This window comes from Pseudochaenichthys georgianus, chromosome 4, assembly GCF_902827115.2.
Source record: "Pseudochaenichthys georgianus chromosome 4, fPseGeo1.2, whole genome shotgun sequence".
Classification (NCBI taxonomy): Eukaryota; Metazoa; Chordata; class Actinopteri; order Perciformes; family Channichthyidae; genus Pseudochaenichthys; species Pseudochaenichthys georgianus.
In genome coordinates this window covers 7,770,896-7,798,697 of record NC_047506.1, presented here as the reverse complement: position 1 = coordinate 7,798,697, position 27,802 = coordinate 7,770,896, and the positions used below count along the sequence as shown (strand labels likewise).

Here is a 27,802-nt window from a genome sequence, read left to right as displayed (position 1 = left end):
GTTGAAAGCTATTTGCGTCTCTTTAACGCTGAAGGAGCCTAGGAGCGTCACAATTGGACGCCACGGACACTGACCAAACGTCGCTATTGGACGCTTAGGGAGTGAGAGTGTGTTGGATAGGTCTCCTTTAAGTTTTAAAGATATGTGCAGATTTTTGATGAATGCAGTCGCATCACTTGGGCATGTCCCCGACATGTTAGCTTTTAATATAGAACAGGGTCAATTTAAGATTATATTTATCATAAATGTTATTTGTATAGTGCCAAATGAAAAGGACTCTACTAAATTAACATATACCTAGTACTCATGTGTCTGTGGATAGATTGTGTCACCTTAAGCAACCGTGTCACATGCAGTCTCAAGACTTTGCAGATATAGTTGGGATTGATATGAAGGAAGCGGCCATTCACCCCCAATTTAGATTTTACATTTAGATAATTTTTCTGTGAAATGATGATCAAAGTGATTAAATAGTATTCGTTTCACAACTTTGATGTTCGCTCAGAGGTGAAGCAGGAAATCAGTTTCTGTGGTTCAGCTGGTTTGTTGCAGATTTCACAAGAAATGTTTGAGTGGGCTGCTGTTCCTCAATATTTCACTGCATGTCAAAAGTGGGTTAACACTCATAGGTTTCTGTGTGTACGATGAAATAGTGGCTTTAAAATGTGACAGAGGCAACCAAATAGGCTTTACAGGCTAAAAGAAAACCGGCTGGTCAATTTTATCCACTTCTACATATGCTTGTGGGAAAGTCCTGATTACTGGACACAGCCTGCCAGTTTCACTAATGGCAGCAATGTTTCAGGATGCAGGTTTGCCTTTTGGCCGTCCGACTGAGGGGAGCCCGTTCGGGTGGGTAAAGGACGTTAATGCATAACCTTTACTTACAATTTGGTCCAAATCCACAATACTAAAAAAACAACTTGTATGTAAACAACCCCTCCCATCTCCATTTTAAAGTATTTATTTTGTGCCAATATCAATAGAAATAAAGCTGAACAAGTTAAGAAATACATTTGAAATTATACACATGTCAAAATAACTGCATCGACACACTGACACAGGAAATGATGCAAGTAATAGGTTTATAAAAGATATTTGTGAAAATGGATGGGGAGTGACATGGAGGAAGAGGAGGAAAATGAATGTATGTGTCCTAACAACACATAAACAGTATTTACATGATGTATGTTCTTTGCAATGTTGAAAAATAGCATCTCCCGCAGAATGTGGTTAGAAGTGAAGATAAATAGATGGCAATCATATTGTATAGTTCGAACTCTGCAGTAAAAAGGTTCCACTTGACAGCGGACTGATCATCCTGTCGCCACGATGCGTAGGCTCTGCAAGATTCTGCTTCTTTTTCTTCTGGCATGCCAAGATCAAAACGGTAAATTGTTCTGATGACTTTTCTTCATCCTGAAAATGAAATAATAACTAGTTTTAACTCTTTGTTATTTTATTCATATGATTACAGTACTTGGAAGTAAAATCATAAATGGGAGAAATGCCGAAGGTAATTCGATGAAGTTTATGGTATCGGTGCAGCAAAACGATGAACACATATGCGGAGGATTCCTTGTCAGCAAACAATTTGTTGTCACCCATGGGGGGTGTCAAATGTAAGTTACTCTTCCTTTTCTAGCTAATGTTTTGTTGTCTGATGTAAAAAGCATGTTTTATTTGTTCTGTGTTGTCACAACTTTACAAAATACAACTATAACCTCTCACTGATGTCTTTTTCAGTGATGAAAACGGAAAAGTAATGGTTGTTCTCGGCACCCACTATCTCAGCAGACCTGGCACTAAAATAAAAGAACACATTAGATGCACATGCAAACCCCCACCTGGAATTGGGACTGACATCATGCTCATTAAAGTAAGTTTATTCAGCCCAGTAGTCCCGTGGTTTGAATAAAATTAAACAACTGAGTTTAATTTCAGTTAGGGTAAATGTAAATAAACGGGGGGAAGCAAATAGTATTAAATATTCCTGCTTATAACCAAAAACCGGTTGATATACTGTAATCCTGCTCGTAATAACCTTTATTTAATTGACTCATGTGCTCCAACAAACCAATTTGTACCTGACATTATGATGTAAGACTGTCTTTTGAAAAACTACTTTTTTATTCATCTCAAGATAAATTCCAAAAAAACAGAAAGGCTACCAAAAGAAATACAACTTCAAGACCCTGTAACGGAAGTAAAAGAAAATGAAAAGTGCCAAGTAGCTGGATGGGGTCCAGTGAAGAACGATGGATCTAATCCTGTTGATCAGCTCAATGTGGTGGACGTGACTGTCATCAGCCAGAAGGCTTGCAAAGATCAGATTCCTAAACTTGGTGCCAATGCTATCTGTACAGGTGGAAAACAGACATCAGACAATGGAGGATTTTGTAAGGTATGTTTCAAAGATACATTTCTTTCTTATTCCAAAAGAAGGTATAACATCATGCATAATCTTTTTAACAAATAAAGATATTTCCTGCTCACAGAGTGATGCTGGTGGACCCCTCGTGTGCAAGGGGAAAGCTGTTGGAATTGCGACTGTCAACGACAACTGTTCCTTCCCAGGTTTACCCAACTCCTACGTTGATATCTCAAAATACCGTTCCTGGATCAATGCCTGTATTAAAGAGAAGAAATGTTATTAAAATGTAACAATATTTCAAAAAGCTTTGCTTCAGCACACTTGTATTGTATTTGGTAGAAAAGGATGTGTCTTAGTCACTGAGTGTTTGCTCTTTAATGCAATGGCAACATTAAAAATGTTTCTCAAATATCATTTTCTCTTTCATTCAATTCATTCAATTCATTCAATGAAACAGATTGGATTGTGCAGGCAGATATTTATATTATTGAGCTGCTTAGTCAGAGAAGCAGGTCAGCCAAGACACTCATACAAGGGGATTAACAGATGATTTTTTTCACAGAAGAAGTGTGTTAAAAATAATGAAATAAATAAATTAACTTTAACCTAACAGGAAATAAATAAGTTATTTAAAATATAAAAAATACATATAAATATAATATATATAATATGTTGATGTTATATACAGCTCAATTAAGCTATATAACCTCAGCAAACCATAGTGAAGGTCCTATGACATCGGTAAGAGGCTATTCCAGGATCCAAGACATGAATGCCATCCCATTAGACTATAAATAAGATAATGTAATATAATAGATTCAAAATGAAACAGTCCTACTATTGGTAAATCACGTACATTATGGAGAATAACCATTCAGGAAAGAGAAAAGGTTGCGAATGATAGTATTGCTAATATTATATTTATTGTTATTTATTTATTTCCTCTTTTCCTAAAAAATGGCAAAGGGCAGCCACTTGAAACGCTGTTTGCATATGTGTCTGGCATACAGCAGTATAGCAAGACGATAAGACACGTTGTATGACACTTTACTTGAAGATATGAGTGTGGTGTCTTCTGACATCAACACTCATCTGAGGTTGGAAACTGTGGATACTGAGGTTCAGCTAGTTTGTCACACAAGTCAAAGAAATGTTTGATTAGGCTGTGTCACGCGAGGCACACGTGAACCATGTCCTCATTCATCTAAATAATGATGAATACATACGACCATTTGATAAAAATCCAAACCAAATTCAAAATATTGTAGTATTTGTTTCCAATGGTAACGGTCTTCAACAGGGTACACAAAATGGTATTTAAGTCATTATGAGAAATGCTAAATATATTTCTTGTGTTTAGTAATCAAAACAGTGATACTTGATTCTTAAAATGGCAGTTTTATATTGACATTTACTGCAGTTTCATCAGGAGAATTTGAAAATATTTTCAACATAACTGAGGAACTCAGTTACATGTTAGAGCAGAGCGTTTCTGTCTACCATGTGTTGCATTACACTAAACCACATTATTTCTTCAATGAAGCTCTTGTTCACATACGTGATGTAAACTAGTGAAAAGAGGAAAGAGAAATAATTCTTTCAACAATTTGCACACACACACACACACACACACACACACACACACACACACACACACACACACTTCTGACAGAGGCTGAAATGTACCAGTAGTTTTTTTCAAAATGTCTACCTGTTGCTAAACAACTTTAACATTACATTGTAATCTTGTACACTGTGACACATACAGCAATTTTAACCCTTAAAGCGTTGTGGGCCTCAATATGGCCGTTGTCTTTAACACTAAAAGTGTATTGCATCTATTATGAAAGCCTGTTTTGAACATGCAAGTTACATGGGTTTTGTAATCCAACCATCCTTTTATGAAATGCTCAACAGGCTGTTAGCAAACACACTGAAGCAATAAAGACCACAAACTAAGTAATATCTTTACTTCTCTAAAAACGACAAGACCTTTAGTGGAAGGTGTGGATTTGAGCAGAGACCATGGCAACCAGCTCCCTACTACTGCTGCTCTTCATCTTTAATGGTAAAATGAGACATATAAATTAGCATTGGCTGCCAACTGAGATTAATTTGGATAAACACAGGCGATTAATGAATTGTGATTTTGTATTTCAGGGGCTAATGGTTCTTATATTGTTGGAGGAAGAGATGCTGCCCCTAATTCTCGACCGTACATGGCCTCGCTGCAAGTCCGAGGACGCCACCTCTGTGGAGGGGCCCTGGTGAGAGGGGACTTTGTGCTCACAGCAGCACATTGTGAGAGACCCATGTAAGATTAAAAAACCAGTCAGAGATTTTTCTGTTATTTAGTGTTTTTCATATCAGGTCAATTTAGTAGAAATACAAACTTACAGGGACATTTAATTCGTCAGACCAAAGTAATTTATTCCAGCAAACATTTTTACATATTACATATTTGTCAAAGTAAGGCTTAGTTACAAGCAGGACATGTTTTTGGGGATGCACTCTTTGACAATGTTTTACTGTAGTGAATACCGTTCTTCTTTAAAGTCGGCAAGGTGATTGTGTACTTAATAAATGAATGGAAAGTGCTGATTTGTAGGACAACTAGAAAACATAAATTCTTCTTAGAAGTGGTCAATTTGTTTTCTTTTATGTAATGATATTTTCAATGTTGAAAATAATGTCAATCTCAAGAGCGATTATTTTAACTCTTAACATCATATCGAATGCCTATACATAATTTTATTGTGATTTCTAGACCATATACAGTCGTGCTTGGAGCTAATTCCCTGACCGCTAATGAGCCTACAAAGCAGGAGTTCACTGTAGTCAGATCCATTCCACATCCCAACTATGATGGACATGGAAATGATATCATGCTTTTAAAGGTAAGGATTACATTGTTGGTGAATCAGATTATTAAAGGGAAATTAAGGTTTGGATGTACGTATTTCTTTATCAATTGAATTGTTCTTGTCTCAGCTCAATGGAAGTGCACAACTGACGGACTCCGTGCAGCTGATCTCTGTGAAAAGAGGCAGGCTGAGTACTTCCAGTCAGTGCATCACAGCTGGCTGGGGGGATGTAGGGGACAATGGCACCTTACCGAACAGGCTTCAGGAAGTCAACGTAACCACCCTGCCACAGCGGGGGTGTATTAGAAGGTGGAGAACTGTTCCCATCACCAGGAGCATGGTTTGTGGCATTGGAGGCGGTGTCTTTCAAGGCTTCTGCTCGGTAAGAGAATACGCTTAAAAAGCAAACCTTTCAAAGAGTGCGCTTCAATATGTTAAAATAAACATTACATTTGTTAATAATATCTTTGTTTTTCGTTTCAAAATGATGCCACTGTAGTGAATGACACAATTAACCGTTTGTGGTTAAACACTAGAAACTAATGTGTCTTTTCTGTGATGTTTTATCTTCACATTAACACCGAGGCAGACTCAAAGATAGAAGTCTCTATTTTTCACATCACTTCTACACCGTCTTATTTTATGTTTGCAGTTATTAAGTAAGGCTGAGAACAAAAAAATATCTCAGGATGTTTCAAACAAACTACACAATTTGTGAAGGGTCTCTTATCTTATCTGTTTAAGGGGGATTCAGGTGGTCCGTTGGTGTGTGATGGAGCTGCAGCAGGCGTCGTCTCCTTCTCTGGTCGGAGATGCGGAGACCCCAGGACTCCTGATGTCTACACACGCATTTCAACCTTCAGGCGTTGGATAGCAAGAGTGTTAAACAAGAATTAGGCAAATTAAGTATAATGGTTATGTGTCAATATGCTTGATGCAAATAAATGTAAGACAATTCGCTCTTTATAATGAGATGTCATGTGCCATGCAGTGCTGTGGCTGTTGAGAACATATAATAAAGGACGTTTTTGTCACCCCCACTGTTGTTGCCTTTTGTTTCTGTTATGCATCATGCCTTTGAATAAGTCAGGAATTTAGTTTTTTCGTCGTCAAATTTAAAAAATATACTGGCCTGCAACAAAGTGAAAATGAGTGTAGTCAATCCCACAGCACTACGTTTTGAATTGTCAAACAGTGACACCACCAGGAAATCATGAACTCTGTCATTACAGCTTTAGAAAAAAAATGTAGTACTAAGCAGAATTAGTAGTAATGACAATATAGGTTCAGGGTATATCATGTTGAATTTGTTAAAAAAAAAGGGCGTATTTCACGAACGTTTTCACAGATAAAGTATGAACACCTCACTTTGAGACATCATTAAAGTCAGTGGCACAGCTGATTTTACCATTGATTTGCCCATGCTCACTAACACTGCCCTAAATACTAGGCAAGAGGTCATTGTAGCTGTCTAACGACCGTGTAGATTACTGGAACAATTGTATTGCAGGCATTCAGTTCATAATTCAAGATACATTTAAAACGTGGTCATTACGGCCCTTGAGTATTTGCAACACTGGTTGCACCTTATTTCACAACAGTGCAATGTATTTAATAATGTGGATCAAACTTGATTTGCTAATTGTTGTGAAAGACCTAAAGTTGCATTTACATGTTAAAGAAAGAGTATGCTTGGCAATACAGTCCAAACACCACATTGTATGCTAATGTTGCTTTTCTAACTTTAAAATCTCCTTAACGTTCTCTGCCCCTTTAAGTCAAATTATTGGCGAGTCTTGCGTCACAGAAAATTCCGACCTCACTCTCCTGCTGTGGTTTGTTGCTGTGTACCTTTTCATGTCTATCATGCGCTATAATACCGTAATGACGCTATTTCCGAAAACTCTCGAACGCAGCATGCAGCACAACACCTGTGTAACTCCGGTTGTTAAAAAAAGTCCACATCATTGTCATTAAAACACAATTTCCCAGCGTTCATTGCGCGAGTGTTGCTGTCTTTCTCTGTGGTCGTGGCAACCGAAGGCTCCCTGGGAACTAGAGTCTCGTTTCCGCATCTCCCATTTTCCACAGGTTTCGCGAGATTTACATAGGCGGGCTGGTGTGTGGCAGCATTTCTCTGCCAGACGAACTGAACAATACTGATATGAAATCTGCGTAAAGGTAATGGAGAGATGTTACGTGGGGAGAAAATGGGCTGTAACCATTCAGTTGTTGCTGGTGTGTGATACCTGGTTTCAGGGACACGGGTTTAGCTAGCTGCCTTCACATCTGCATTGAGGTAGAGCTAGCCTTATTGATAACGTACAGTGAGGTGTAGGTGTGTTGGATTAAGTCCAGGACAGGTGGTATACGGCATGCCTTATAACGTGGTTTATAGTACTCATCTCAATATATTGTTCATGTATGCTGCTAATATTCAAGTTATTTACAGTCACATGTAACCGGCTAACGTTGTATACTGTAATATGTCAGCTACAGTGAAATGGCTGACATATTGAAGTTGTGTCTGCCAGATTGTGTTTTAAATACTTAACGGAGCTGAAGTTGTGTAAGAAATATGACCAAGTCTCGCACCAGATATGACCTCCATGTCTGTGTAGTTAGAGTAAATACCCAGGAAGTTATTCCTGCATGCTAATCTATTGGCTGCTGCAGTTGTCAGTCTCTGTTGAGCAGCCTGCAGTCTGTCACAGGTTTCTGTTGAGACGACAGCCTCTTAGCTGGAGCAGAGGCCTTCCTCATGCTGTTATATACGTTATATACAGGACACGGCAGGTATGGCAGCTGTCATACTCTCTCATAATCACTGAAACGTGTCCCTGTCTTTCTCTTTATCAGTAGCCTTTGACTTTCTGGAGGCATGTCCAAGAAAAGAGGCAGGTATGTTGAAACAAAGCTATGTCATCACATGATGCCATTAATGGTTGTTTTAAAATATAGTGTAATAGTTATTAGAGGTGGTTTTATAACATCATGTAAATGGTAAAAAATCCCACTGCATTCAAATAAACAGCTGTATACAAAACAACAGAGTATTTTTTAATGGCGACAACAGACGCACAGCCCTTAATATTCCTGTTTTCTCAGAAAGCGGAGTAGCGGGGAGCTGAGTGACACATTGACCCCGGATCCCAACAGCATTCTGGGAGTCCGCATTCAGCATAACTGGCGTGAGAAGGGGAACCAGAGCAAATGGAAGGGAACGGTACTGGACAGGCTGAGTGTGAACACTTCTCTCTTCATGGTGAAGTATGACGGCTTCGACTGCGTCTATGGCATCGAGCTGTTCAAGGACGAGAGAGTGTCGAACCTGCAGGTCCTGTCAGAAAAAGTTGGTGAGTTACCACACCTCTCGTTAATCTGCACCATGTAGTTGTAGACTTATTAACAAAGAGAAACATTTGTCATATAATGAAGATGCTATTCACGTTTACCTGCGGTTTAGTAACAAATTGCCATGTTTCTCACTTTTAATGTTTACATCGTTTGTGGCTGTGTCTCCAAAGTAAACAACAAGATCAAGATGCCACCAGGGGCGGAGGAGCTGGTGGGCAAAGCTGTGGAACATCTGTTTGAAAAGGAGGATGGAGAGAAGAACGAGTGGAGAGGCATGGTCCTCTCCAGGGCTCCCATCATGACCAACTGGTATTATATCACTTATGAAAAGGACCCCGTGCTTTATATGTACCAGCTGTGGGACGACTATGCTGACGGAGACCTCAGGATTCTGCCTGAAGCAGGTACTGGGGATTTTTTTTAAACAAAGACCGATTGATACTTAACAAGGCTTTCTTAAGTCTTCAATAACTGTGTCCTAAAGCTTTATAGATCAAGATCTGCTATGTGATGGAAATGCATTTTCTACTTTGGAGGACTGTTTAAACTTATTTGACATGGATAGCATGTGAGTTCCTGGTGGTCTTAGAAGTCTGTATCAATAGTATTCATCAAATAATTATACTCGTAATAGTAAACAGGCTAAAGTACATAATTTAAAGTTACGCTTGGAGTTGTGTTTGGAGATAAGAGATATATTCTGTATGAGGTCGAATGATATCCAATCTGAATATTGAACACATTTAAAAACTCATATTGTTTGTTATTTTAAAGATTTGTTGCCATCATTATTTATATTATAGAGATGACATAAAAGTTGTCTACAAATAAATTAAGACTGGAATGGGAAAATTGGGATGTATACTTCTTATGACAGTTATTACATCCTATTATTTTTATGAATAAGATCTAGAATAATAAATAACTCTTGGTTTTAATCATTTTCCGTGCACAAACCACTGTATGTTGTATCCACTTTGAGATACTTTAAGTAGGCGGTATTTGGTGAGTTACACACAAGCAAATGTCAAACTAACTTGGACTTACTCACATGTAACGCTATAATGTTTCACTCCTCAGAAAACAAACACCTGTTGCCTGCAGACAGGAAGCCCGGAGAAGAGACGGAGAGTCTGGTGGGGAAACAGGTGGAGTATGTTACTGACAAAGGTGTGAAGAGAACAGGCCTGGTCATCTACCAGGTCCCTGCCAAGCCCTCTGTCTACTATATCAAATATGATGATGACTTTCATATCCATGTCTATGACCTGGTGAAAACCACCTAGGCATAGTGGACACTTGATCTCACTCTCCAGCCTCCCTCCATCTGCGTCTGTTCCACTCATCGTTATAATCTGTTATCCAAAGCCATGGCAGGGTTGAATAGTTAAAACGCTTTATTGTTCAGAAGAAAGTGCAATCTGTTTTTCATATGCACAGCAGAACTGTAGCACCGCTATGCTCGGCTATCGCAAGGAGATGGAGTCAACTTGTTTTTATTGTTGCTGCTCTGCATTTTTATTTAAGGTTGGACAGTTCAGGATGGCCCGACAGCTGCAAAGAGGGCAGTTGATTTCTGCATTTGGTTTTGTTTTTCCTTGAGATGTTCGCTAATCTGTCCTTGGAGTAATTATCCTAATTAAATCAAAGTGTGACTAAAAAGCTGCTCAGAATATTCCTATGAAGACACTTTTCTTTGGATCTACTAAATAGCTAGTAAGCACGATATACACATTACATTTGGAATAGACACATTCCACTGAGGCATTTATTAAATTAAATGGGAAGATGAATGTGTGTATTGTATTCATCTAACAATATTATACAATTATTGTTAATAATGGAAGGAATGGCTGATATCAGCATTGTAAAAGGGGTCCCTTATATTTACAAAAGCCTTTTAGATTAATTATGCTTTGCGTAAAGATTCTCCTGCACCGTTGCACCATATTTAGCAAGTTATAAGATACTTTGCACTGGTGGAGAAGACACAGTTTGCCAAATTCTCATATAAATTAGATCCCACACAAATCATAAAGTGCCTTCCGGCTTGTCATTTTTGCAATATTGTAAATACTATATCTCCACCATCTACGCCCTTATTAAATCATTGCGTATGAAGGCTGCTATTTGGATTTCATTCAGATGTAAGGACACTGACAGCTTGAGGAAAGTTTTGCAACCATTAGTTTATGAGTGCTGTGTTTTGCTGTTAATGCAGTATCAAATGTTCTTTAAATATTACACACTTCATTGGTTGTATAAGCTCACTGTTGATCTTCGGGGAGCACTTTATTGTATAAAGTTTACATGTTTAGGTTATAGTACGCTATATACAGTTGTGGTCAAAAGTGTACATACACTTGTAAAGAACATGTATTTCATGACAGTCTTGACTTTTCAATAATCTCTACAACTCTTATTTTTTTGTGATAGAGTAATTGGAGCAAATACTACTTTGTCACAAAACAAAAATCATGAAGTTTGGTTCTTTTATTAATTTATAATGGGTTTTCTGAAAATGTGATCGAATCTGCTGGGTCAAAAATATACATACAGCAACATGAATTATCCATTTTTGGGATGTAGCAAGTTGTTTTAATCAAATGAACTTTGTGACATGGCCTCTTAACTTTGTGTGAGTGATTATAATTGACTATAGCAGGTAACCCATTTAAATAGGGTTAATATGATACAATCGTTAGACTCATCCACATCACTACAATGGAAAGGTCAAAGGAGCCTCAACATGGATCTGAAAAAGTGGATCACTAACTTCAACAAGTCAGGAAAGTCACTTGTAGCCATTTCAAAGCAGCTTCAGGTCCCAAGATTTAATTTCATTTCAAACCTTTATTTATACAGATAAATCCCATTGAGATCATTGATCTCTTTTTCAAGGAAGACCTGCTCAAGTAGTTCCACATGAAACATAAATAGAACAACAAAAGGACATCATACAGCATCATTTACATAATTATCCACATAAACAGGTACCAATAGCTTCCGATTGACTAGCATCCAACCGAGCTTTAAAAACATTTAGTGGCACCAGATTGTTCAGTTTCCATTTAATTTGCAGACTATTCCAAGACAGAGGAGCTGCGCATCTAAAAGCTGTCTTCCCTAAGACAGTCCTAGCAGTTGGCGCATTTAATAAAACCACAGCAAGATCCAGATCAACTGTGCACACAGTTGTTTGTAGGTATAAAGTGCATGACACTGTTGCATCACTGCCATGATCAGGAAGAACACGCAAGCCATCACCTGCTACGGAGAAAATGGTCAGGATGGTCAAGAGTCAACAGAGTACCATTAAAAAGCAGGTCTGCAATGAATTAGAAGCTGCTGGAACACAGGTGTCAGTGTCCACAGTCAAGTGTGTTTTACATCACGATTGGCTGAGAGGCTGCCATGCAGGAAGGAAGCCATCGCTCCAGAAGCGGCACATTGAGGCTCGACTGAAGTTTGCTGCTGATTAAATGGACGAAGAAAAGGCCTTCTGGAGTAAAGTTCTGGGGTCAGAGGAAACAAAAATCTGTTTGGCCACAATAACCAGAAATATGTTTGGAGGGGAGAAGGTGAGGCCTTTAACCCCAACATCACTATGCCTACCGTCAAGCATGGTGGTGCTACTATTATTTGCTGAGCATGTTTGGCTGCCAATGGAACTGGTGCTTTTCCTAAAGTCAATGGAATAATGAAGAAAGAGGATTACCTGCAAATTATTTACGAGACCCTAAAATCCTCAGCCAGAAGGTTGGGTCTTGGGTGCAGTTGGGCAAAATGTTGTGCTCCAACAGGACAATGACCACAGACACACATACAAAGTGGAAAGGAATGGCTAAATCAGGCTAGAATTAAGGTTTTAGAATGGCTTCCCAAAATCCTGACAGTGCTAAAGAAACAAGTCCATGTCAGAAAGCCAACTAATTTAGTTGAAATGCACCAATTCTGTCAAGAGGAGGGGTCAAAGATTCAACCAGAAGCTTGTGGATGGCTACCAAAAGCGCCTAATTGAGGTGAAAATGGCCAAGGGACATGCTACCAATTTGTTTAGTTGTTGTATGTATATTTTTAACTCAGCAGATTTGATCACATTTTCAGAAGACTCATTATAAATTCATAAAATAACCAAACTTCATGATTTTTGTTTTGTGACAAAGTAGTATGTGCTCCAATCACTCCATCACAGAAAAATAAGAGTTATAGAAATGATTGAAAAGTCAAGACTGTCATGAAATACATGTTCTTTACAAGTGTATGTAAACTTTTGACCACAACTGTAGTTTCCCCAAAATGCTTTTTCCTTCAGAGAAAATGTGGCGGAATAAATGCTTTATATCAGGGGTGTCAAACTCAAGGCCCGGGGGCCAAATCCGGCCCGCGACTTCATTTCATGTGGCCCGCAAGAGCTCTGAAAGAATGTAATATGTTTATTATACGGTTACAGGCCGATTTACAGATGCACGATGTCCATAAACTACATGTCCCACAATGCATCTTACGTTAGATTTTTTTTTTTTATTGAACTAACTTTTTTTCAGAATTTGGCTTTTCTTTTAAAATAATTTTGTGACATTCTCACTGAAGAGACTTGCACTTATTTGCCCTAGACTTCTTCTTTCAGACGTAGTTATCTATGAAGCTTTTACCCTATCCGATAATAATCCAATGCAGAGGCAATAAAGTAATATAATACATTATTTTCAATATATAAAATATGTATATATAGTCTTAAAGTTACAACCGGCCCTTTGAGTGCAACCATAATGCTGATGTGGCCCGTGATGAAATTGAGTTTGACACCCCTGCTTTATATCATACGCATGAAGAAAAAAAGAAAAATGTGTTGCAATATGTTCAAATGACAGTATTCAATATGTAAGACTTGTGTAAAATGCCTTGTAATGTTGCTTGTAGTGGTTACTCTCATTTATATACATTTCTCATCCAAACAGCACCAGCTTTTAGTGAAAGGGTTGTTTATTTCCAAGAATTATAACAGGTATATTCAACTGAAAAAATAACAGTATGTTGACAGTAACTCACTAACTCTGGTTATAGGCTTTATAACTTTGTCTCTTGCCAACATGTTTGCAAAATTGGTTTCATCCACACTTTTTCAGTTGCTGAATTGGTCTAGCCCCGTCAGTCTTCTTCAATTGTATCCCTCAGTTAACTAGTCAATCAGTGGTTTAACTGTTCCTGTTATTTTTAGCTTTCAAAACACTGCATGAATTATCTGATCAGAGTGTCTGGGTATATTTAAACCTTATTTTGACAGTAGGGAAGTGACAATGTGTGGCAGAATAGGTACCGTTAGTTTAACCTACATTAAAAAAAGAGGTTCTCACTGTACATCACCACTAGTGGTGCTGTGTAGTGTTTCTGTGTTGTGTAAAGTGGAGTTACAAATGACTGTAAGCGCTATTCTTTATGCTTTGAATCACCTCCTGTTCCAAGATGTAGCAGCATCAACAGGCAATTTGTGTCGTTATTATTCTGTCATGAGTAATAAAGATTTTTGCACATTTGTCTGGTCTTGTTCTTAAGACACGCTGCCTTGATCAACATGCAGTATATTCTTTCCTTAATAAATCAAACTAAAGACGTGACTTGTTTTAAGATTGATGTATTTTTTGTGACAACTGGTGAAATTGCATATATATATACACACATTCTCTTCATAAGATTACTTGGATTGTTTGAGAACAAAGGAGGGTGAAATATTGATTATTAGACAGTATTAAGCAACATTAATTTGGATGGAATACACAAAATGAAAAAAATATTTTTTTTTTTTTAAAATACATTTAGCTTCCTAGCATTATGTACAAAACAACGAATGCCGCTAACATTTAGAGAACCAAAGTAACCATTCAGTCTCCACTCCTTATAGCTGAACTGTTTCCTTCTATGTTGGGAGTTTCTTCTTTCCTGGGAGGGGAAACAACTTTTGAAGAAGTAATTTCTCAAGTGCAAAACTCAAAAACATGAATAAATGTCAGGTTGTCCAGGTTGAGGTCGTGTTTACTTCGTCAGGTCTTTCATGTACTGAAAACCTTGATTTGTGTATCCAACTGCGTTTGTTGGAGCCTCTGAAAGAGTTGAAATGGTTTTCCGCACCCCTGCAATACAAATCAATGGTTTGGTTTAGAGATATCGGAAATACATTCAAAGCATTACAGGTATACAACAACAATTATATTGAGCGATAGTAGTGATGCTTCAATTGATAACAGACCAAATGAAATGCTAACTATATCATTATATCTAAGTCACTGCCATCATTTCAAATGTGGGCATTAAGAACAAATTCATGATGGTATCACACGTGTTACAATCTCTTCAAAAAAAGGGAACAAGTTTTCTTTCAGTTCTTACCAGAGTTCCACGTCTGAACGGGAGAAAATTCCACTGTAGGTATGGTTGGAAGCTGAGCCTGAGGAGGGGATGAGAAGAGGTCTGTTAGTTTGAAACACCACAGGACTTGCTTACATGAATTGTAAATATGTATACTACACTGAAAAAAGAATATAAATGCAACACTTTTGTTTTTGCTCCCATTTTTCATGAGATGAACTCAAAGATCTAAAACATTTTCTATATACACAAAATAACCATTTCTCTCATATTAGTGAGCACTTCTCCTTTGCCGAGATAATCCATCCCACCTCACAGGTGTGGCATATCAAGATGCTGGTTAGACGGCATGATTATTGCACAGGTGTGCCTTAGGCTGGCCACAATAAAAGGCCACTCTGAAAACGTGCAGTTTTGCTTTATTGGGGGGGTCCGAAAACCAGTCAGTATCTGGTGTGACCACCATTTGCCTCACGCAGTGCAACACATCTCCTTCGCATAGAGTTGATCAGGTTGTTGATTGTGGCCTGTGGAATGTTGGTCCACTCCTCTTCAATGGCTGTGCGAAGTTGCTGGATATTGGCAGGAACTGGAACACGCTGTGGTATACGCCGATCCAGAGCATCCCAAACATGCTCAATGGGTGACATGTCCGGTGAGTATGCTGGCCCTGCAAGAACTGGGATGTGTTCAGCCTCCAGTAATTGTGTACAGATCCTTGCAACATGGGGCCATGCATTATCATGCTGCAACATGAGGTGATGGTCGTGGATGAATGGCACAACAATGGGCCTCAGGATCTCGTCACGGTATCTCTGTGCATTCACAATGCCATCAATAAAATGCACCTGTGTTCGTCGTCCATAACATACGCCTGCCCATACCATAACCCCACCATGGGCCACTCGATTCAGAACATTGACATCAGAAAACCTCTCACCCACACGACGCCACACACGCTGTCTGCCATTTGCCCTGAACAGTGAAAACCGGGATTCATCCGTGAAGAGAACACCTCTCCAACGTGCCAGACGCCATCGAATGTGAGCATTTGCCCACTCAAGTCGGTTACGACGACGAACCGGAGTCAGGTCGAGACCCCGATGAGGACGACGAGCATGCAGATGAGCTTTCCTGAGACGGTTTCTGACAGTTTGTGCAGAAATTCTTTGGTTATGCAAACCGATTGTTGCAGCAGCTGTCCGAGTGGCTGGTCTCAGACGATCTTGCAGGTGAACATGCTGGATGTGGAGGTCCTGGGCTGGTGTGGTTAATTCACGGGCAACAGCTCTGGTGGACATTCCTGCTGTCAGCATGCCAATTGCACGCTCCCTCAAAACTTGCGACATCTGTGGCATTGTGCTGTGTGATAAAACTGAACATTTTAGAGTGGCCTTTTATTGTGGCCAGCCTAAGGCACACCTGTGCAATAATCATGCTGTCTAATCAGCATCTTGATATGCCACATCTGTGAGGTGGGATGGATTATCTCGGCAAAGGAGAAGTGCTCACTATCACAGATTTATTCAGATTTGTGAACAATGAGAGAAATGGTTATTTTGTGTATATCGAAAATGTTTTAGATCTTTGAGTTCATCTCATGAAAAATGGGAGCAAAAACAAGTGTTGCATTTATATTTTTGTTCAGTGTATATTGCATTTATATGAAATTGTGTAACACCAGTGCAAATAGACAGTGTGCAATCTGAGAGATATTAGTTTGGCTGATGACTCCCAATACCTTATACAGGGTTCATACACTTTTTCACCAATGATTTTCAATGACTTTTCCATGACTTCTCAATGACCTTTACCTCATTTTCCATGACCAAAAAAAAATGACCACTGAAAATAGTTTATTTTAACATGGAACAGGAAAATAAGGTCTGCATATGAAACATGTAGTGCCTATCTAAAACAAATCCAATAGTAAGCAGGGATGCAAACTCATCAGGTATGGAAAAGGTGACAAGGACCCGAGCCCCCGACCCCACGGAATATCAGCTTTAAAATGAGGAATAACAGGATGTTAGCAGTCAGAACAACTAAAGCAGCAGTTAATAATAACAGAAACGCCAAAGAGTCACATCTAATAGAAATATATAAGAGCATTTATTTTAATTGTGTAGCAGTCAATTTATAATTTTGGCAGCACTGTTGAGCATTTTGAAAATGTATTGTCATGCCTCTGTGCAAGGCTTAGTCTTTCTATCTTTATGGCATCTGGTGTAAAATAACTAAGTTCATAAACTCAAGTACTATACTGTACTTGGGTACAATTTTGAGATACTTGTACTTTATTTAAGTATTTCAAATGTTTAGCTACTTTGTTCTTCTCCTCCAATACAGTTCAGAGGTACATGGTGTACTTCTACTCCACTACAGTTCAGAGGTACATGGTGTTCTTCTAGTCCTCTACAGTTCAGAGGTACATGGTGTACTTCTACTCTAATACAGGTCAGAGGTAAATGGTGTACTTCTACTCCAATACAGTTCAGAGGTACATGGTGTACTTCTACTCCAATACAGTTCAGAGGTACATGGTGTACTTCTACTGCATTACAGTTCAGAGGTACATGGTGTACTTCTACTCCTCTACAGTTCAGAGGTACATTGTGTACTTCTACTCACTACAGTTCAGAGGTACATGGTGTACTTCTACTCCACTACAGTTCAGAGGTAAATGGTGTACTTCTACTGCACGACAGTTCAGAGGTACATGGTGTACTTCTACTCCACTACAGTTCAGAGGTACATGGTGTACTTCTACTCCACTACAGTTCAGAGGTACATGGTGTACTTCTACTGCACTACAGTTCAGAGGTACATGGTGTACTTCTACTCCACTACATGTATTTAATACAAGCTACCCTGCAGTATACAAAGTCATTCAAACTAGCTGCACCTTTACCAGCTTTGATCAATCATTATAAAAACACATCATATATATTATTCTGAAATGGACCAATCTGCACAATGACTACTTTTACTGTCGCTACTTTCACTATATTTTGATGATAATACTTTTCTACTTTTACTTGAGGAACATTTTGAATGCAGGACTTTTACTGTGATAGAGTATTCCTACACTCTGGTACTTCTACTTTTATTAAGTACAAGATCGGAGTACTTCTACTAAAGTACAAGATCTGAGTACTTCTACTCTAGCACAATATCTATAATTATATCACCTCTGTTTATAGCCTATGAAAAAAACTATTAGAAAACTAAGGCTAAAGCTAACGTTAGCAGATAGTGACAATGTATGCTCGCTAGCAGAAAAACGTTTCAGTTCACATCACGCTCTGCCGCTCTGATCTAACAGCTGTTCACCAGCGGTGCAGTCTGTGCCGCAGTGACTCCGCACAGTTAACGAACGCACCGTAGATAATGTAGCTGACCCTCATCCCGGAGCAGCAGAGTTCAGCCGACAGGCAGGAAGACTCGAGCACACAGCTCGCGCTTCATATATTAAAAAATAACACCATGCGCGTCATGATGGCACATAAGAGCTCGGGACCGCAGATTATTTCGACGATTACATAAAATGTAAATTATATTTGACGCAACTTTATTTACATTTCCATGACTTTTCCAAAACTTTGGGAAAAATGTTTCCAGGTATTGTTTTCCATAACTTTTCCAGGGCCTGGACTTTACATTTTGAATTTCTATGACTTTTCCAGGTTTTCAATGACCGTACGAACCCTGCTTATACATTATCTTAAAATGGTGGGCATGATACTCCAGAATTCCACCGGAATAGGAATATATACTGAAATAATTTGGATATTTTTAAGAATAATCTGACAGTTATCTTCATCTTATGTTTTTTTGTTACCGGGCCTTGTACCTGGAAAGTCATGATGGTTTGTTTAATGGGAAATAATACAAATGAGCTGGTGGATTTGAATGGGTCGGATCAATGCTGGTTTAAAAAGAATCCACAAAAAAACATATTTAGTGATTCCATTGCTTTAGGATTGTTACTTTTAAATAACTTGGTCTGGTTTGTAGTAAAAACAACTGAGAACTTTTCAATACATTATTTTCATCTTGTAATAGTGAATTAAAATGATGTTTGGGAGGACTATGAGATGGTAGGACACTAGAATAGAACATAATCCATGTCTACAAATATAGCATCATCAGCAGTGTTTAAAGTATTTACCTTTTTAGCTACTGCAGGCACATTTCAAAAACAAATATAGATATAAATGGGTTTGCTTTTCATATTGTCCTGTAGTTGCAAGGCCATGCCTACTACCAGCCCATATCATAAGTAGAGCATCTTATCTGTACCTCCAGGCCAAAGTACTTCATCCACTCCTGTACGGCGGGGGGGATCGCAGCCTTGGCCTTCCCCAGGGCCACGGAGCCCTGCTCGCTGCTTCCTAACAGGCCAGAGCCGTAGGCGACGTAGAGAGCTCCTCCTGCAATAGTCACCTTGGTGGCCAGTCTAAACATATGGGGAGAGAGGCAGTCAAGCAACAAACCAAGAAAACCCACCTCAGTATCCTGTCAAATATATGTCAAACAGATGAATAACACGCTTAAAATGTTACCATTAGTGCTGTGCACAGCTTAAAGTGTCTCTGAAGTTGTTGTAGTATTTTTGACCTTTTATAGAACAGTGATGAATAAAGTATCTATCTATAAATAATCAGTTAACTATTCAACGGTTAGCTAGTATCGTTAGCTAGTTATACAACATTAGCTCACGTTGGTGAACGAATACGTTTGGTGTGTAGAAAGCTACAGTTGACGTGCAATGTATAACGCTCCAGGTAGACTAAGCTAAATAGTGATCTATTAAAAACAGACTAAGCTATCTATCCAGTAATCACAGTGGTTCATGACAGCTGGAAAACTCTCCGACACACTGTTAGCTTTGCGTCACTAAGCTACATGGCTAATGGAGCGGCTAGCACGCCACACTGCAGCACAAACATAATGGAAATTACGAGTAAAATTACAATTACTTACTTTACTACGGGCAGAATCTTTGCCGCCATGGTCCACAGTGGTGCAGTGTCCTTCAACGCAGGGTTATTCCAGTTACGCCAGTAAAAAGCTTGAATGAAGGCTATGCTGAAGGCTATGCTGAAGGACAACACTGCGTACAAGGGCTGTGTCAATAAAGTTCCTCTTTCAAAAGCCAGCGTTAGTGGTATTTAAGAGCAGCAGATTCGATCTAATTCTCGTTTTGCATGTATTTCGACTTAAATCCCAACGTTGTCACTTTATGTGTTATTTCGCACAAGAAATATTTGAAGCAGATTTTTCTGAAAGACGTCTCAAGGAAAATGTCAAATATGTTGTAGTTCTTTATACAGGATGATGAGGAAGCATATCATGAAGCTTAAATGATGTATAAGAAATGTAGTTATTGACCAATAGCCCTTACTTGGCATATTTGCAACACTATTAGTGAGTGGTTACTGGCTAAAAGTACATACTTAATCTAAAACGAAAATAGTAATAGCTTGTGGATACAAAAGCAAGGGAACGTTTGATCCTTTGAACTGTTTCAGAAAAGTATGAAAGCACATATTAATGAAATTGTGTCTTCATGAAATAAACACATTTGACTCTACATAAGGACGTTATATAGATGTACCATTAAGTATAATAATAAATCAAATCAGATGTCAGGGGAAACGTTTGGAGTAAAGCAGTAGAAGAATGTAACCATGTGTAGCCTATGTAAGTTAAACTATATTAAAATGAAAATGTCTGTACATGTGAAACAATAAAGCATATTCAGTTCATTTAAATGACAACATGAATATAATGGGAAATAATCCAATGTATCCAGTTTAAGCACTCCGTCACGTTGTCCTTCGGCTCCGCCCACATCCAAGCGAGTAGAACTAGTTCAACATGTTCAACTTTTAACATAAAAATAACCTTACCCCTCCTATGCATGTCAAGTTGAAGAGTGGAAGGGTTTAGTAAACGGCACTCCTTTTTATTCGTCATCCCAGTGGAAGAAGGCTGTAACAAAGCTACAAACAAGGTCAAAACATGGGAACTTGTACAAAGGTCCTGTTAGCGTCTATATGTGTTGCTTTCCTTGCTGTCAAGTGGACTTCACCCAGTTTTAATAAAGGTAAGAGAGTGGGTTAACTAACCTTGTTGTTGACTAACGATATTTTGGGATGTTTGCATAGGATTCTTGTTTAGACGTTTTTTTTTATTTGTGCTGATTACTGAAGAGTTTTGAAACGGTCCTAAACTGCTGTGTTTGATATACCAGTTACACACAAATTGCATTGAAGTAGCTTAAAATGCACAGGCATTGACACATGTAAATACCCGGAGTGTGGGTGTAGCTAAAGGTGCATATCATGTGTGTGCAAAGACGAATTGTTCTTTGCATTTTTTTAACATTAAGGACTCCTCTTTCTTGCAAAGTAGACAAAGACCTATAACCTAATTTTAAACAAAACGAGCCAAAACAAAGAGTCCTTGAAGATGGACTAATGATATTGTTCATGTGCAGCCAAGTGAGGGGCAAGTGCACAGGGACCGTCTACAAAGTGCAATGCCGAAAAGGGATAGGTTAAGTACACAACACGTGTAGCAACTTCACTGCTGTAAAGTGTTGATATTTCTCCTGAGAATATTCAATAACTTCACTGTTATAGATTAATGGTCTCCTGTTAGACTACGTTTGAAAATGCAATGTTTTATTTAAGATAAAGTGTAGCTTCGTGCACCTGGTTTTTAAGACCTGTTTGCACATTATGAAATATAAAATGAGGATCCAAAATATCCTAAATCTCATTAAGTAATACAAAAAATTAAAGAAAATCGCATTTATACAAATGGTATTCTCTTGAATTTGTTCAGTGGAGATTTATTTAACTTTTTAAGCTATATTCATTTATGAAATCTGACAATAAATTAGGGATGGCTCATATTAGAAAAAAGGTTAAAAGCATAAGGATGACCAAACAATTAAAAGTGCATTAAGCAAATAGAAACTAGGGTCTATTTGCAACATAATGATGACCATATCATATTAAGTTGAATTGAGTTGTAAAAAAATAAATATATAAATCATATAAATTAATATAAAATATATTATTACATTTATATATGGACCGTCTGCTGATACAGTGCAGACGCTTTTCTGCTTGCTCTTGCCTCTGCTTACTTTTTATGCTGATTTTCCTATTCTTATTCTCTGAAAACTTCGAGCAGCGGCTCCTGGACATTAACTTATCACTAGGACAGTTCATCTTCGTAAATAGACGGAGGATTTCAGCCATATTTCAACATTTTTACGACAACCTCAGTCTTACAGTAGCGTGGCCTAGCAACAGCTAAAGCCTGGTAGGCATGCTATTTAGCTTAAGCTAGTTGGTAGCAAAATGCCTCCGTTCTCCACAGATGACATCCACAAACTGCAATGCAGACTACTGCAATGGTGTCTTCACAGGTCTCACTAAAAAATCTATTAGGAAGCTGCAGCTGATTCAGAACGCCGCTGCTCGAGTCCTCACTAACACTAAGAAAGTGGATCACATCACTCCTGTTCTGAAGTCTTTACACTGGCTTCCTGTGTGTCAAAGAATAGATTTCAAAATACTGCTGCTGGTTTATAAAGCACCGAATGGTTTAGGCCCAAAATACATTTCTGACCTCCTGCTAAATTATGAACCATCCAGATCTCTCAGGTCTTCAGGGACTGGTCAGCTTTCTGTCCCCCAGAGTCAGAACTAAACCTGGAGAAGCAGCGTTCAGTTATTATGCTCCAAATATCTGGAACAAACTCCCAGAAACCTGCCGGTCCGCTGCAACTCTGACTACTTTTAAATCCAGGCTGAAGACTTTTCTTTTTGTCGCTGCTTTTATTTGAACTATTCATATCTTAGACTGCACTGTAACTTTTATCCATGTATTTTTTCTTTTAATGTTTTAAATTTAAACTTAATTAATTTCTCCATGACATTTATGAGAAGGACTGCTCGAAAGTAGGATATTTGGGATATCGATCGTAGCCAGGGTTTACGATCAGTTTTTGGGTGATTTGTACTGAGGAACAAGTATCACATCACCGACGGGTGAAAAATAGTGTTTTGGTAACACGGGGTGTTCAGGTAACACTTAAAGGCTTTGTTATGGAACGCAAAGCAGAGTAGGGGGCTAGTACACCCTCCTGAGGGTCCGATTGTGGATGTCATGCAAGCATAACATGGTGAAAACAATCAGTCTAAATTAACAATCGGGACGGAAATGTTCGGATTTCCAAAGGGAGGTTCTGTGAATAAATAAAAAATCAAGAACCGAAATAATTGAACTATTCATATCTTAGACTGCACTGTAACTTTTATCTTTTAATGTTTATTTTATTAGCTTTTCTTTTTAATGACTGATTTTAAATGCCATTTTTTGTAATGTCTTTCATTTTTTGTTTTTGTTTTAATGTTTCTTTTATTATCTTTTACTGTTTTTAAATGCCTTTATCTGAATGTCTTTCATTTTTGTAAAGCACCTTGAATTGCCTGGTGCTGAAAGGTGCTATATAAATAAACTTGCCTTGCCTTAAAAGTTATAAAAAAATATAAATATACACAAAAGCAAGTCCAATAATAAAATAATAATGTTCACTGGGAATCAAAAACATGGGCAGTTATAAGAGGAAGCAATTAAACAGAAATATACACAATATAGAAGGGAAGTTATATTCCTAAAAGGCTTTATGCTAATGACACAAATATTAGAAAATATAAGGTGTAATGTGTCCTTAATAAAAAATCACTATATATAGCACCATCCCATCCCATGGCTAACAGTGTGGACCACGTGACATCTGAACTACGTGGTCATCTCTAGAATTTGAATCATGTGAACTCATCATGTCCAGTGATGGGATGCTGACCGCTCTGCAATGCTCTAAATATCTGTGTATAATAATGATAGAGTTTAAAGCTTCCCTGGGGAAGTTTAGGAAAAGAAGCACAAGCTGAGCGAGTAATTGGTGATAATCAGACACGCTTTACGCTTGTGACTCTTGCATTACCAGAGAGAGAAAGTAGCATTTATCCATGATGTGAGGATTCAGTGTACAAGCCAGTTTCCACAAGTAATTAAATCATGGGGTAAAGTGAATAGGCTAGTGTGTCATATTTCCCACAATTGCAACAGTATACTGCCTTATGAACAGCTACTACCATTGCTGACACTACAGCTTCATTAAGATAACATAGAAACTTTTTATGACTACAACTTACACATAGTTAATGAAATGTTATGATTTGTTTCAGATGCACTCTGCATCCACAGCCATTCAAAAGTATATCAAAGGAGGTGCAGTTCTGCCTGTATACTCTTCAAATTCTTCTTTTTTGATTTACTTTGTTAAAAAACGGTATGACAAGGTGTTATTTGTCCGTACAAATAAATGGATTTATGAAGGGAACAAAGGTGCTCATAATATGTGTATATGCACATATTTAAGGAGGGTTGAGAATCACAATTATGAGGAATCTGACTTCAGTTTGTGTTGCCCTCTGTACATACACAGAAATAGCATTAACATTAACATTACACATGTAGTATTAGGTTTTTTTAAAACAATGTATCTGACCATTTTACCTCCCTGTTCAAAGATATGGCAGACGAATGTGGCCGTGTCTAGGGTCGGTGACAGAGTCCAATGAGCAAAGAGTTGTCTCAATGCCTTGTCAACTGAAAACTGGCATATCGGGAACTGGTTTATCGCTGAATGATAAAAAGGCCTTATACTTAACTCTCTATTGGGCAACATGTCACTATGAATAGCAATTTAATCACTGCTTCTTTATTATGTTTTTTTAATTAAAGAAGTGTGATCCTAACCCTATTAGTCATGCAGAGCATTATATTGACAACAAAGTCTGATATCTTATCTTATGAGAAGATACAATGGGGATCATGGTGTCATAGGCTGGATATGAGATAACTGTTTTTAAACTTTAGATTATTTTGTATGACTTCCCAATTAGATATATACAGAGTTAATACCAGTTGGCACATATACTTGCCCAGGCAAAGCACCATTATTGTTTCAAAAGCTGTATCAATGGCACTCAAGTTAAACATTTAATTAATTTCCACCATTACAACTCAAATTTGACTATGTCTTTGTTTTTCTTTCAGAATCTCTCAAAGGGGCCAGGGTATTGGTGACTGGGTCCAGTACGGGTATTGGAGAACAAATGGCATACCACTATGCCAGCTTTGGTGCTCAGATAGTAATTACAGCAAGGAGGGAGAAAGTGTTACAGCAGGTTAGTGATCTTAACAACATCACAGTGGACTTGACGCACATTCAGTTCTGTGTCCATCATATCATGTAAAGTGTATTTGTTTATAAATCAAGTCAGACATGTAACAACATTATGTCTGGCAATAGGTTGATAACACATTCTTCAAAGTGCCTGCATTTTAAGCCACAAGCTTTTTCTGTATTTTTTTCAGAAATGCATTTGATCTTTTCATTCTGATATTTGCTTCTAGGTGGCAGAGAAGTGTTTGAGTTTAGGAGCCCAGAAAGCTCTCTACATAGCCGCAGACATGGCCAGTGAGTCAGACCCGGACAAAGTTGTAGACTTTGCACTTGAAAAGCTTGGAGGGCTGGATTACCTGGTTCTCAACCACATTGGCCCGAGCCCCTTCAGCATGTGGGAGGGAGACATGGAGCACACCAGGTGGTTGATGAAGGTAGTGCAGCGTTTTCATGGTCTATCAGCATCTCTCGCTTTCAAGATTCTACTTTCAAAGAGACTTTATCATCTTATGCACAAAAGCTACAGTGTAGATTTTGAAAATAAAATCGTGTCTGTGTTTTCCAAAGGTCAATTTCTTCAGCTACATTCAGATGGCCTGGAAAGCTTTGCCCTCCCTTGAACAAAGTAATGGATCACTGGTGATTGTTTCATCGCTTTTAGGTAAGTAACATAGGGATATTATTCAAACACACCTTGATGATGAGATTAAACATTTAAAAAACACATGATGATTAATTTATGAATTTCACAAAAATGATCATAATATTTGAAAACAAATGGGATTTCAAAGTACATTTTAATCAGCAGTCATTCAGAATGTATGTGTCCAGACTTTCAGTTTTTTCTGAGGCCTAAAATAAATATTCGATAATTTTACTATTAAGTCTTCAGAGAAAAAAACCTTGAATACAAGAAGGACATCTGACTACTAAATGGACCACCTCGTGATACTGTTTAGTAAAATGAGGAAATACTACATTTATTCCAATCTTTTATTTTCAGTATTTTACAGATGCATTAATTGTGTTTTATTTTCTGTTCCAATCAATTCAAACATCTAAAAGTATAGTTAAATGAATATGTGCACTAGTTATGAGTAGGCCTACTGCAGTGTTATGAATGAAGCCCAAACAAGGCCACAATATATTCTTATGTTTTACATCTGATAAACAATGTATTAGAAGTGTAATAGTTATTCATGGTTCACAGGTAAAATGCCCAGTCCCTTTGTGGCACCGTATACCTCCACAAAATTTGCCTTGAATGGTTTCTTCGGGGCCCTTCAGCACGAGCTGGCTATGAAGAAGAGCAACGTGTCCATCTCTATATGCACTCTGGGGCTAATTGACACTGAAGCAGCTATGGAGAAAGTCAAGTGAGTCAAGTGTAAAAACCAAATGCAAAGTGTCTCACAGATCTATCAAAGTCATCACGGATTACATTATATCCTGCTACTTTTTTTTTCATTAAACATTGCTGCTTTCTTCAGTAGTTAAAAGCAGTATTTCTCTGTGTCCTAGGGGAGTCACCAGTGTTACAGCCTACCCTGCCACAGAAGCAGCGATGAACATCATAATTACTGGAGCAACGAGACAGTCGGAGCTCTTCTACCCTTGGTTCACCTACATCTTGTCTATAACCAAAGAAATATTCCCTTCCATCACAGGCTACATAATGAAGAACTCCTACACCTATAACCCATGAAAAACATTCATTGTAATTGATATATTCCACGACATAAAATCTGCCTATAAAATATTAAAAGACAAAGAATTGACTATTTTGTTCTTTCCTCGTCTTGCTTTTGTGAGAGGTCATGTTATAACAGGTTCACAGGGAAGAAAGCTAGACTGGGTTTGTATAAATGTTGTTAATACACAGCCAGAGTTTTTCATCAACTGAAGCACCAATGCTAAGGACAAGTAAAAAAACAAAACGGGTTAACTACTTAGAAGGCAAGACAGGGGGCAGTAGACAGTAGGATAAGGTGCGGCGTTGATATACGAGTCAGGAAATCAGAATCAGATCAGAATACCTTTATTAGTCCCACAGAGTGAAAATGTAGGTTGTTACAGCAGAAAAAGAGCCAAAGACAGCTTAATGTTACGAAGAAGCATGCATACAAAAGTATTAAAGTTAAAAAAAGTTATAATATAAAACAAAATTGAACAAAATACAAAGTTACACAATTTACAAAATACACATCCTGTAACAGTTCTATATTGCACAGTTATTAACAGAATATATATATTGCACATAGTTGCTGGAGATTAGAGGACCCTCTTTTTCTTTATGTTAGTGATGTTTGAATGATCAAACATTTCACATAACTTCATTTCTGTGCTAAGTGTGAAAGACCTGGTGAAATAGTTGTATAAATACATTTCCCCAAATCATGCGGTATTTCTCCTGCTTGTGAAAATGTATTTGTATGTACTTTTTGATGGGGTTTTTGCCGTCATTTCGAAGCGGATAGAAGAGTGAGAGAGGGTGGAAATGATTTGCAACAAAGGTAACCTGGCTGGAATGAAATTGGAGAGATGCTGTTAACTGTCACAGTC

The 27,802-nt window shown here is 38.1% G+C and overlaps 4 protein-coding genes across 5 annotated transcripts; 3 read left to right on the top strand and 1 right to left on the bottom strand.

Annotated features, from left to right (window-relative positions):
- Positions 1-4,356: 4,356 nt before the first annotated feature.
- On the top strand, positions 4,357-6,278 carry LOC139433701 (serine protease 57-like). The gene is made up of 5 exons (XM_071202843.1): positions 4,357-4,442; positions 4,535-4,688; positions 5,142-5,271; positions 5,366-5,620; positions 5,983-6,278. The coding sequence occupies exons 1-5, from the start codon at positions 4,400-4,402 to the stop codon at positions 6,133-6,135; spliced, it is 735 nt and encodes a 244-aa protein (XP_071058944.1). The 5' UTR covers positions 4,357-4,399; the 3' UTR covers positions 6,136-6,278.
- A 785-nt stretch (positions 6,279-7,063) lies between these two features.
- LOC117445842 (spindlin-1-like) lies at positions 7,064-14,132 on the top strand. Of its 2 annotated transcripts, none has more exons than XM_034081733.2 (5): positions 7,064-7,419; positions 8,101-8,139; positions 8,347-8,594; positions 8,766-8,999; positions 9,676-14,132. In XM_034081733.2, exons 2-5 carry the CDS (start codon positions 8,120-8,122, stop codon positions 9,879-9,881), a joined length of 708 nt encoding a protein of 235 aa, XP_033937624.1. In that variant the 5' UTR covers positions 7,064-7,419; positions 8,101-8,119; the 3' UTR covers positions 9,882-14,132. The 2 variants fall into 2 exon arrangements, with proteins under 2 accessions (XP_033937624.1, XP_033937623.1); XM_034081732.2 differs by having other exon boundaries at positions 7,065-7,419; positions 8,098-8,139.
- An 82-nt stretch (positions 14,133-14,214) lies between these two features.
- Positions 14,215-20,111, bottom strand: micos13 (mitochondrial contact site and cristae organizing system subunit 13). Its single transcript, XM_034081335.2, has 4 exons — positions 19,948-20,111; positions 19,264-19,420; positions 14,983-15,040; positions 14,215-14,726 (listed from the first exon to the last, which is right to left on the bottom strand). The coding sequence occupies exons 1-4, from the start codon at positions 19,974-19,976 to the stop codon at positions 14,629-14,631; spliced, it is 342 nt and encodes a 113-aa protein (XP_033937226.1). The 5' UTR covers positions 19,977-20,111; the 3' UTR covers positions 14,215-14,628.
- Positions 20,112-20,818: 707 nt separating this feature from the next.
- Positions 20,819-27,018, top strand: hsd11b1la (hydroxysteroid (11-beta) dehydrogenase 1-like a). The gene is made up of 6 exons (XM_034081334.2): positions 20,819-21,073; positions 25,111-25,241; positions 25,471-25,674; positions 25,808-25,901; positions 26,451-26,616; positions 26,762-27,018. Exons 1-6 carry the CDS (start codon positions 20,989-20,991, stop codon positions 26,943-26,945), a joined length of 864 nt encoding a protein of 287 aa, XP_033937225.1. The 5' UTR covers positions 20,819-20,988; the 3' UTR covers positions 26,946-27,018.
- The last annotated feature ends 784 nt before the right edge of the window (positions 27,019-27,802 follow it).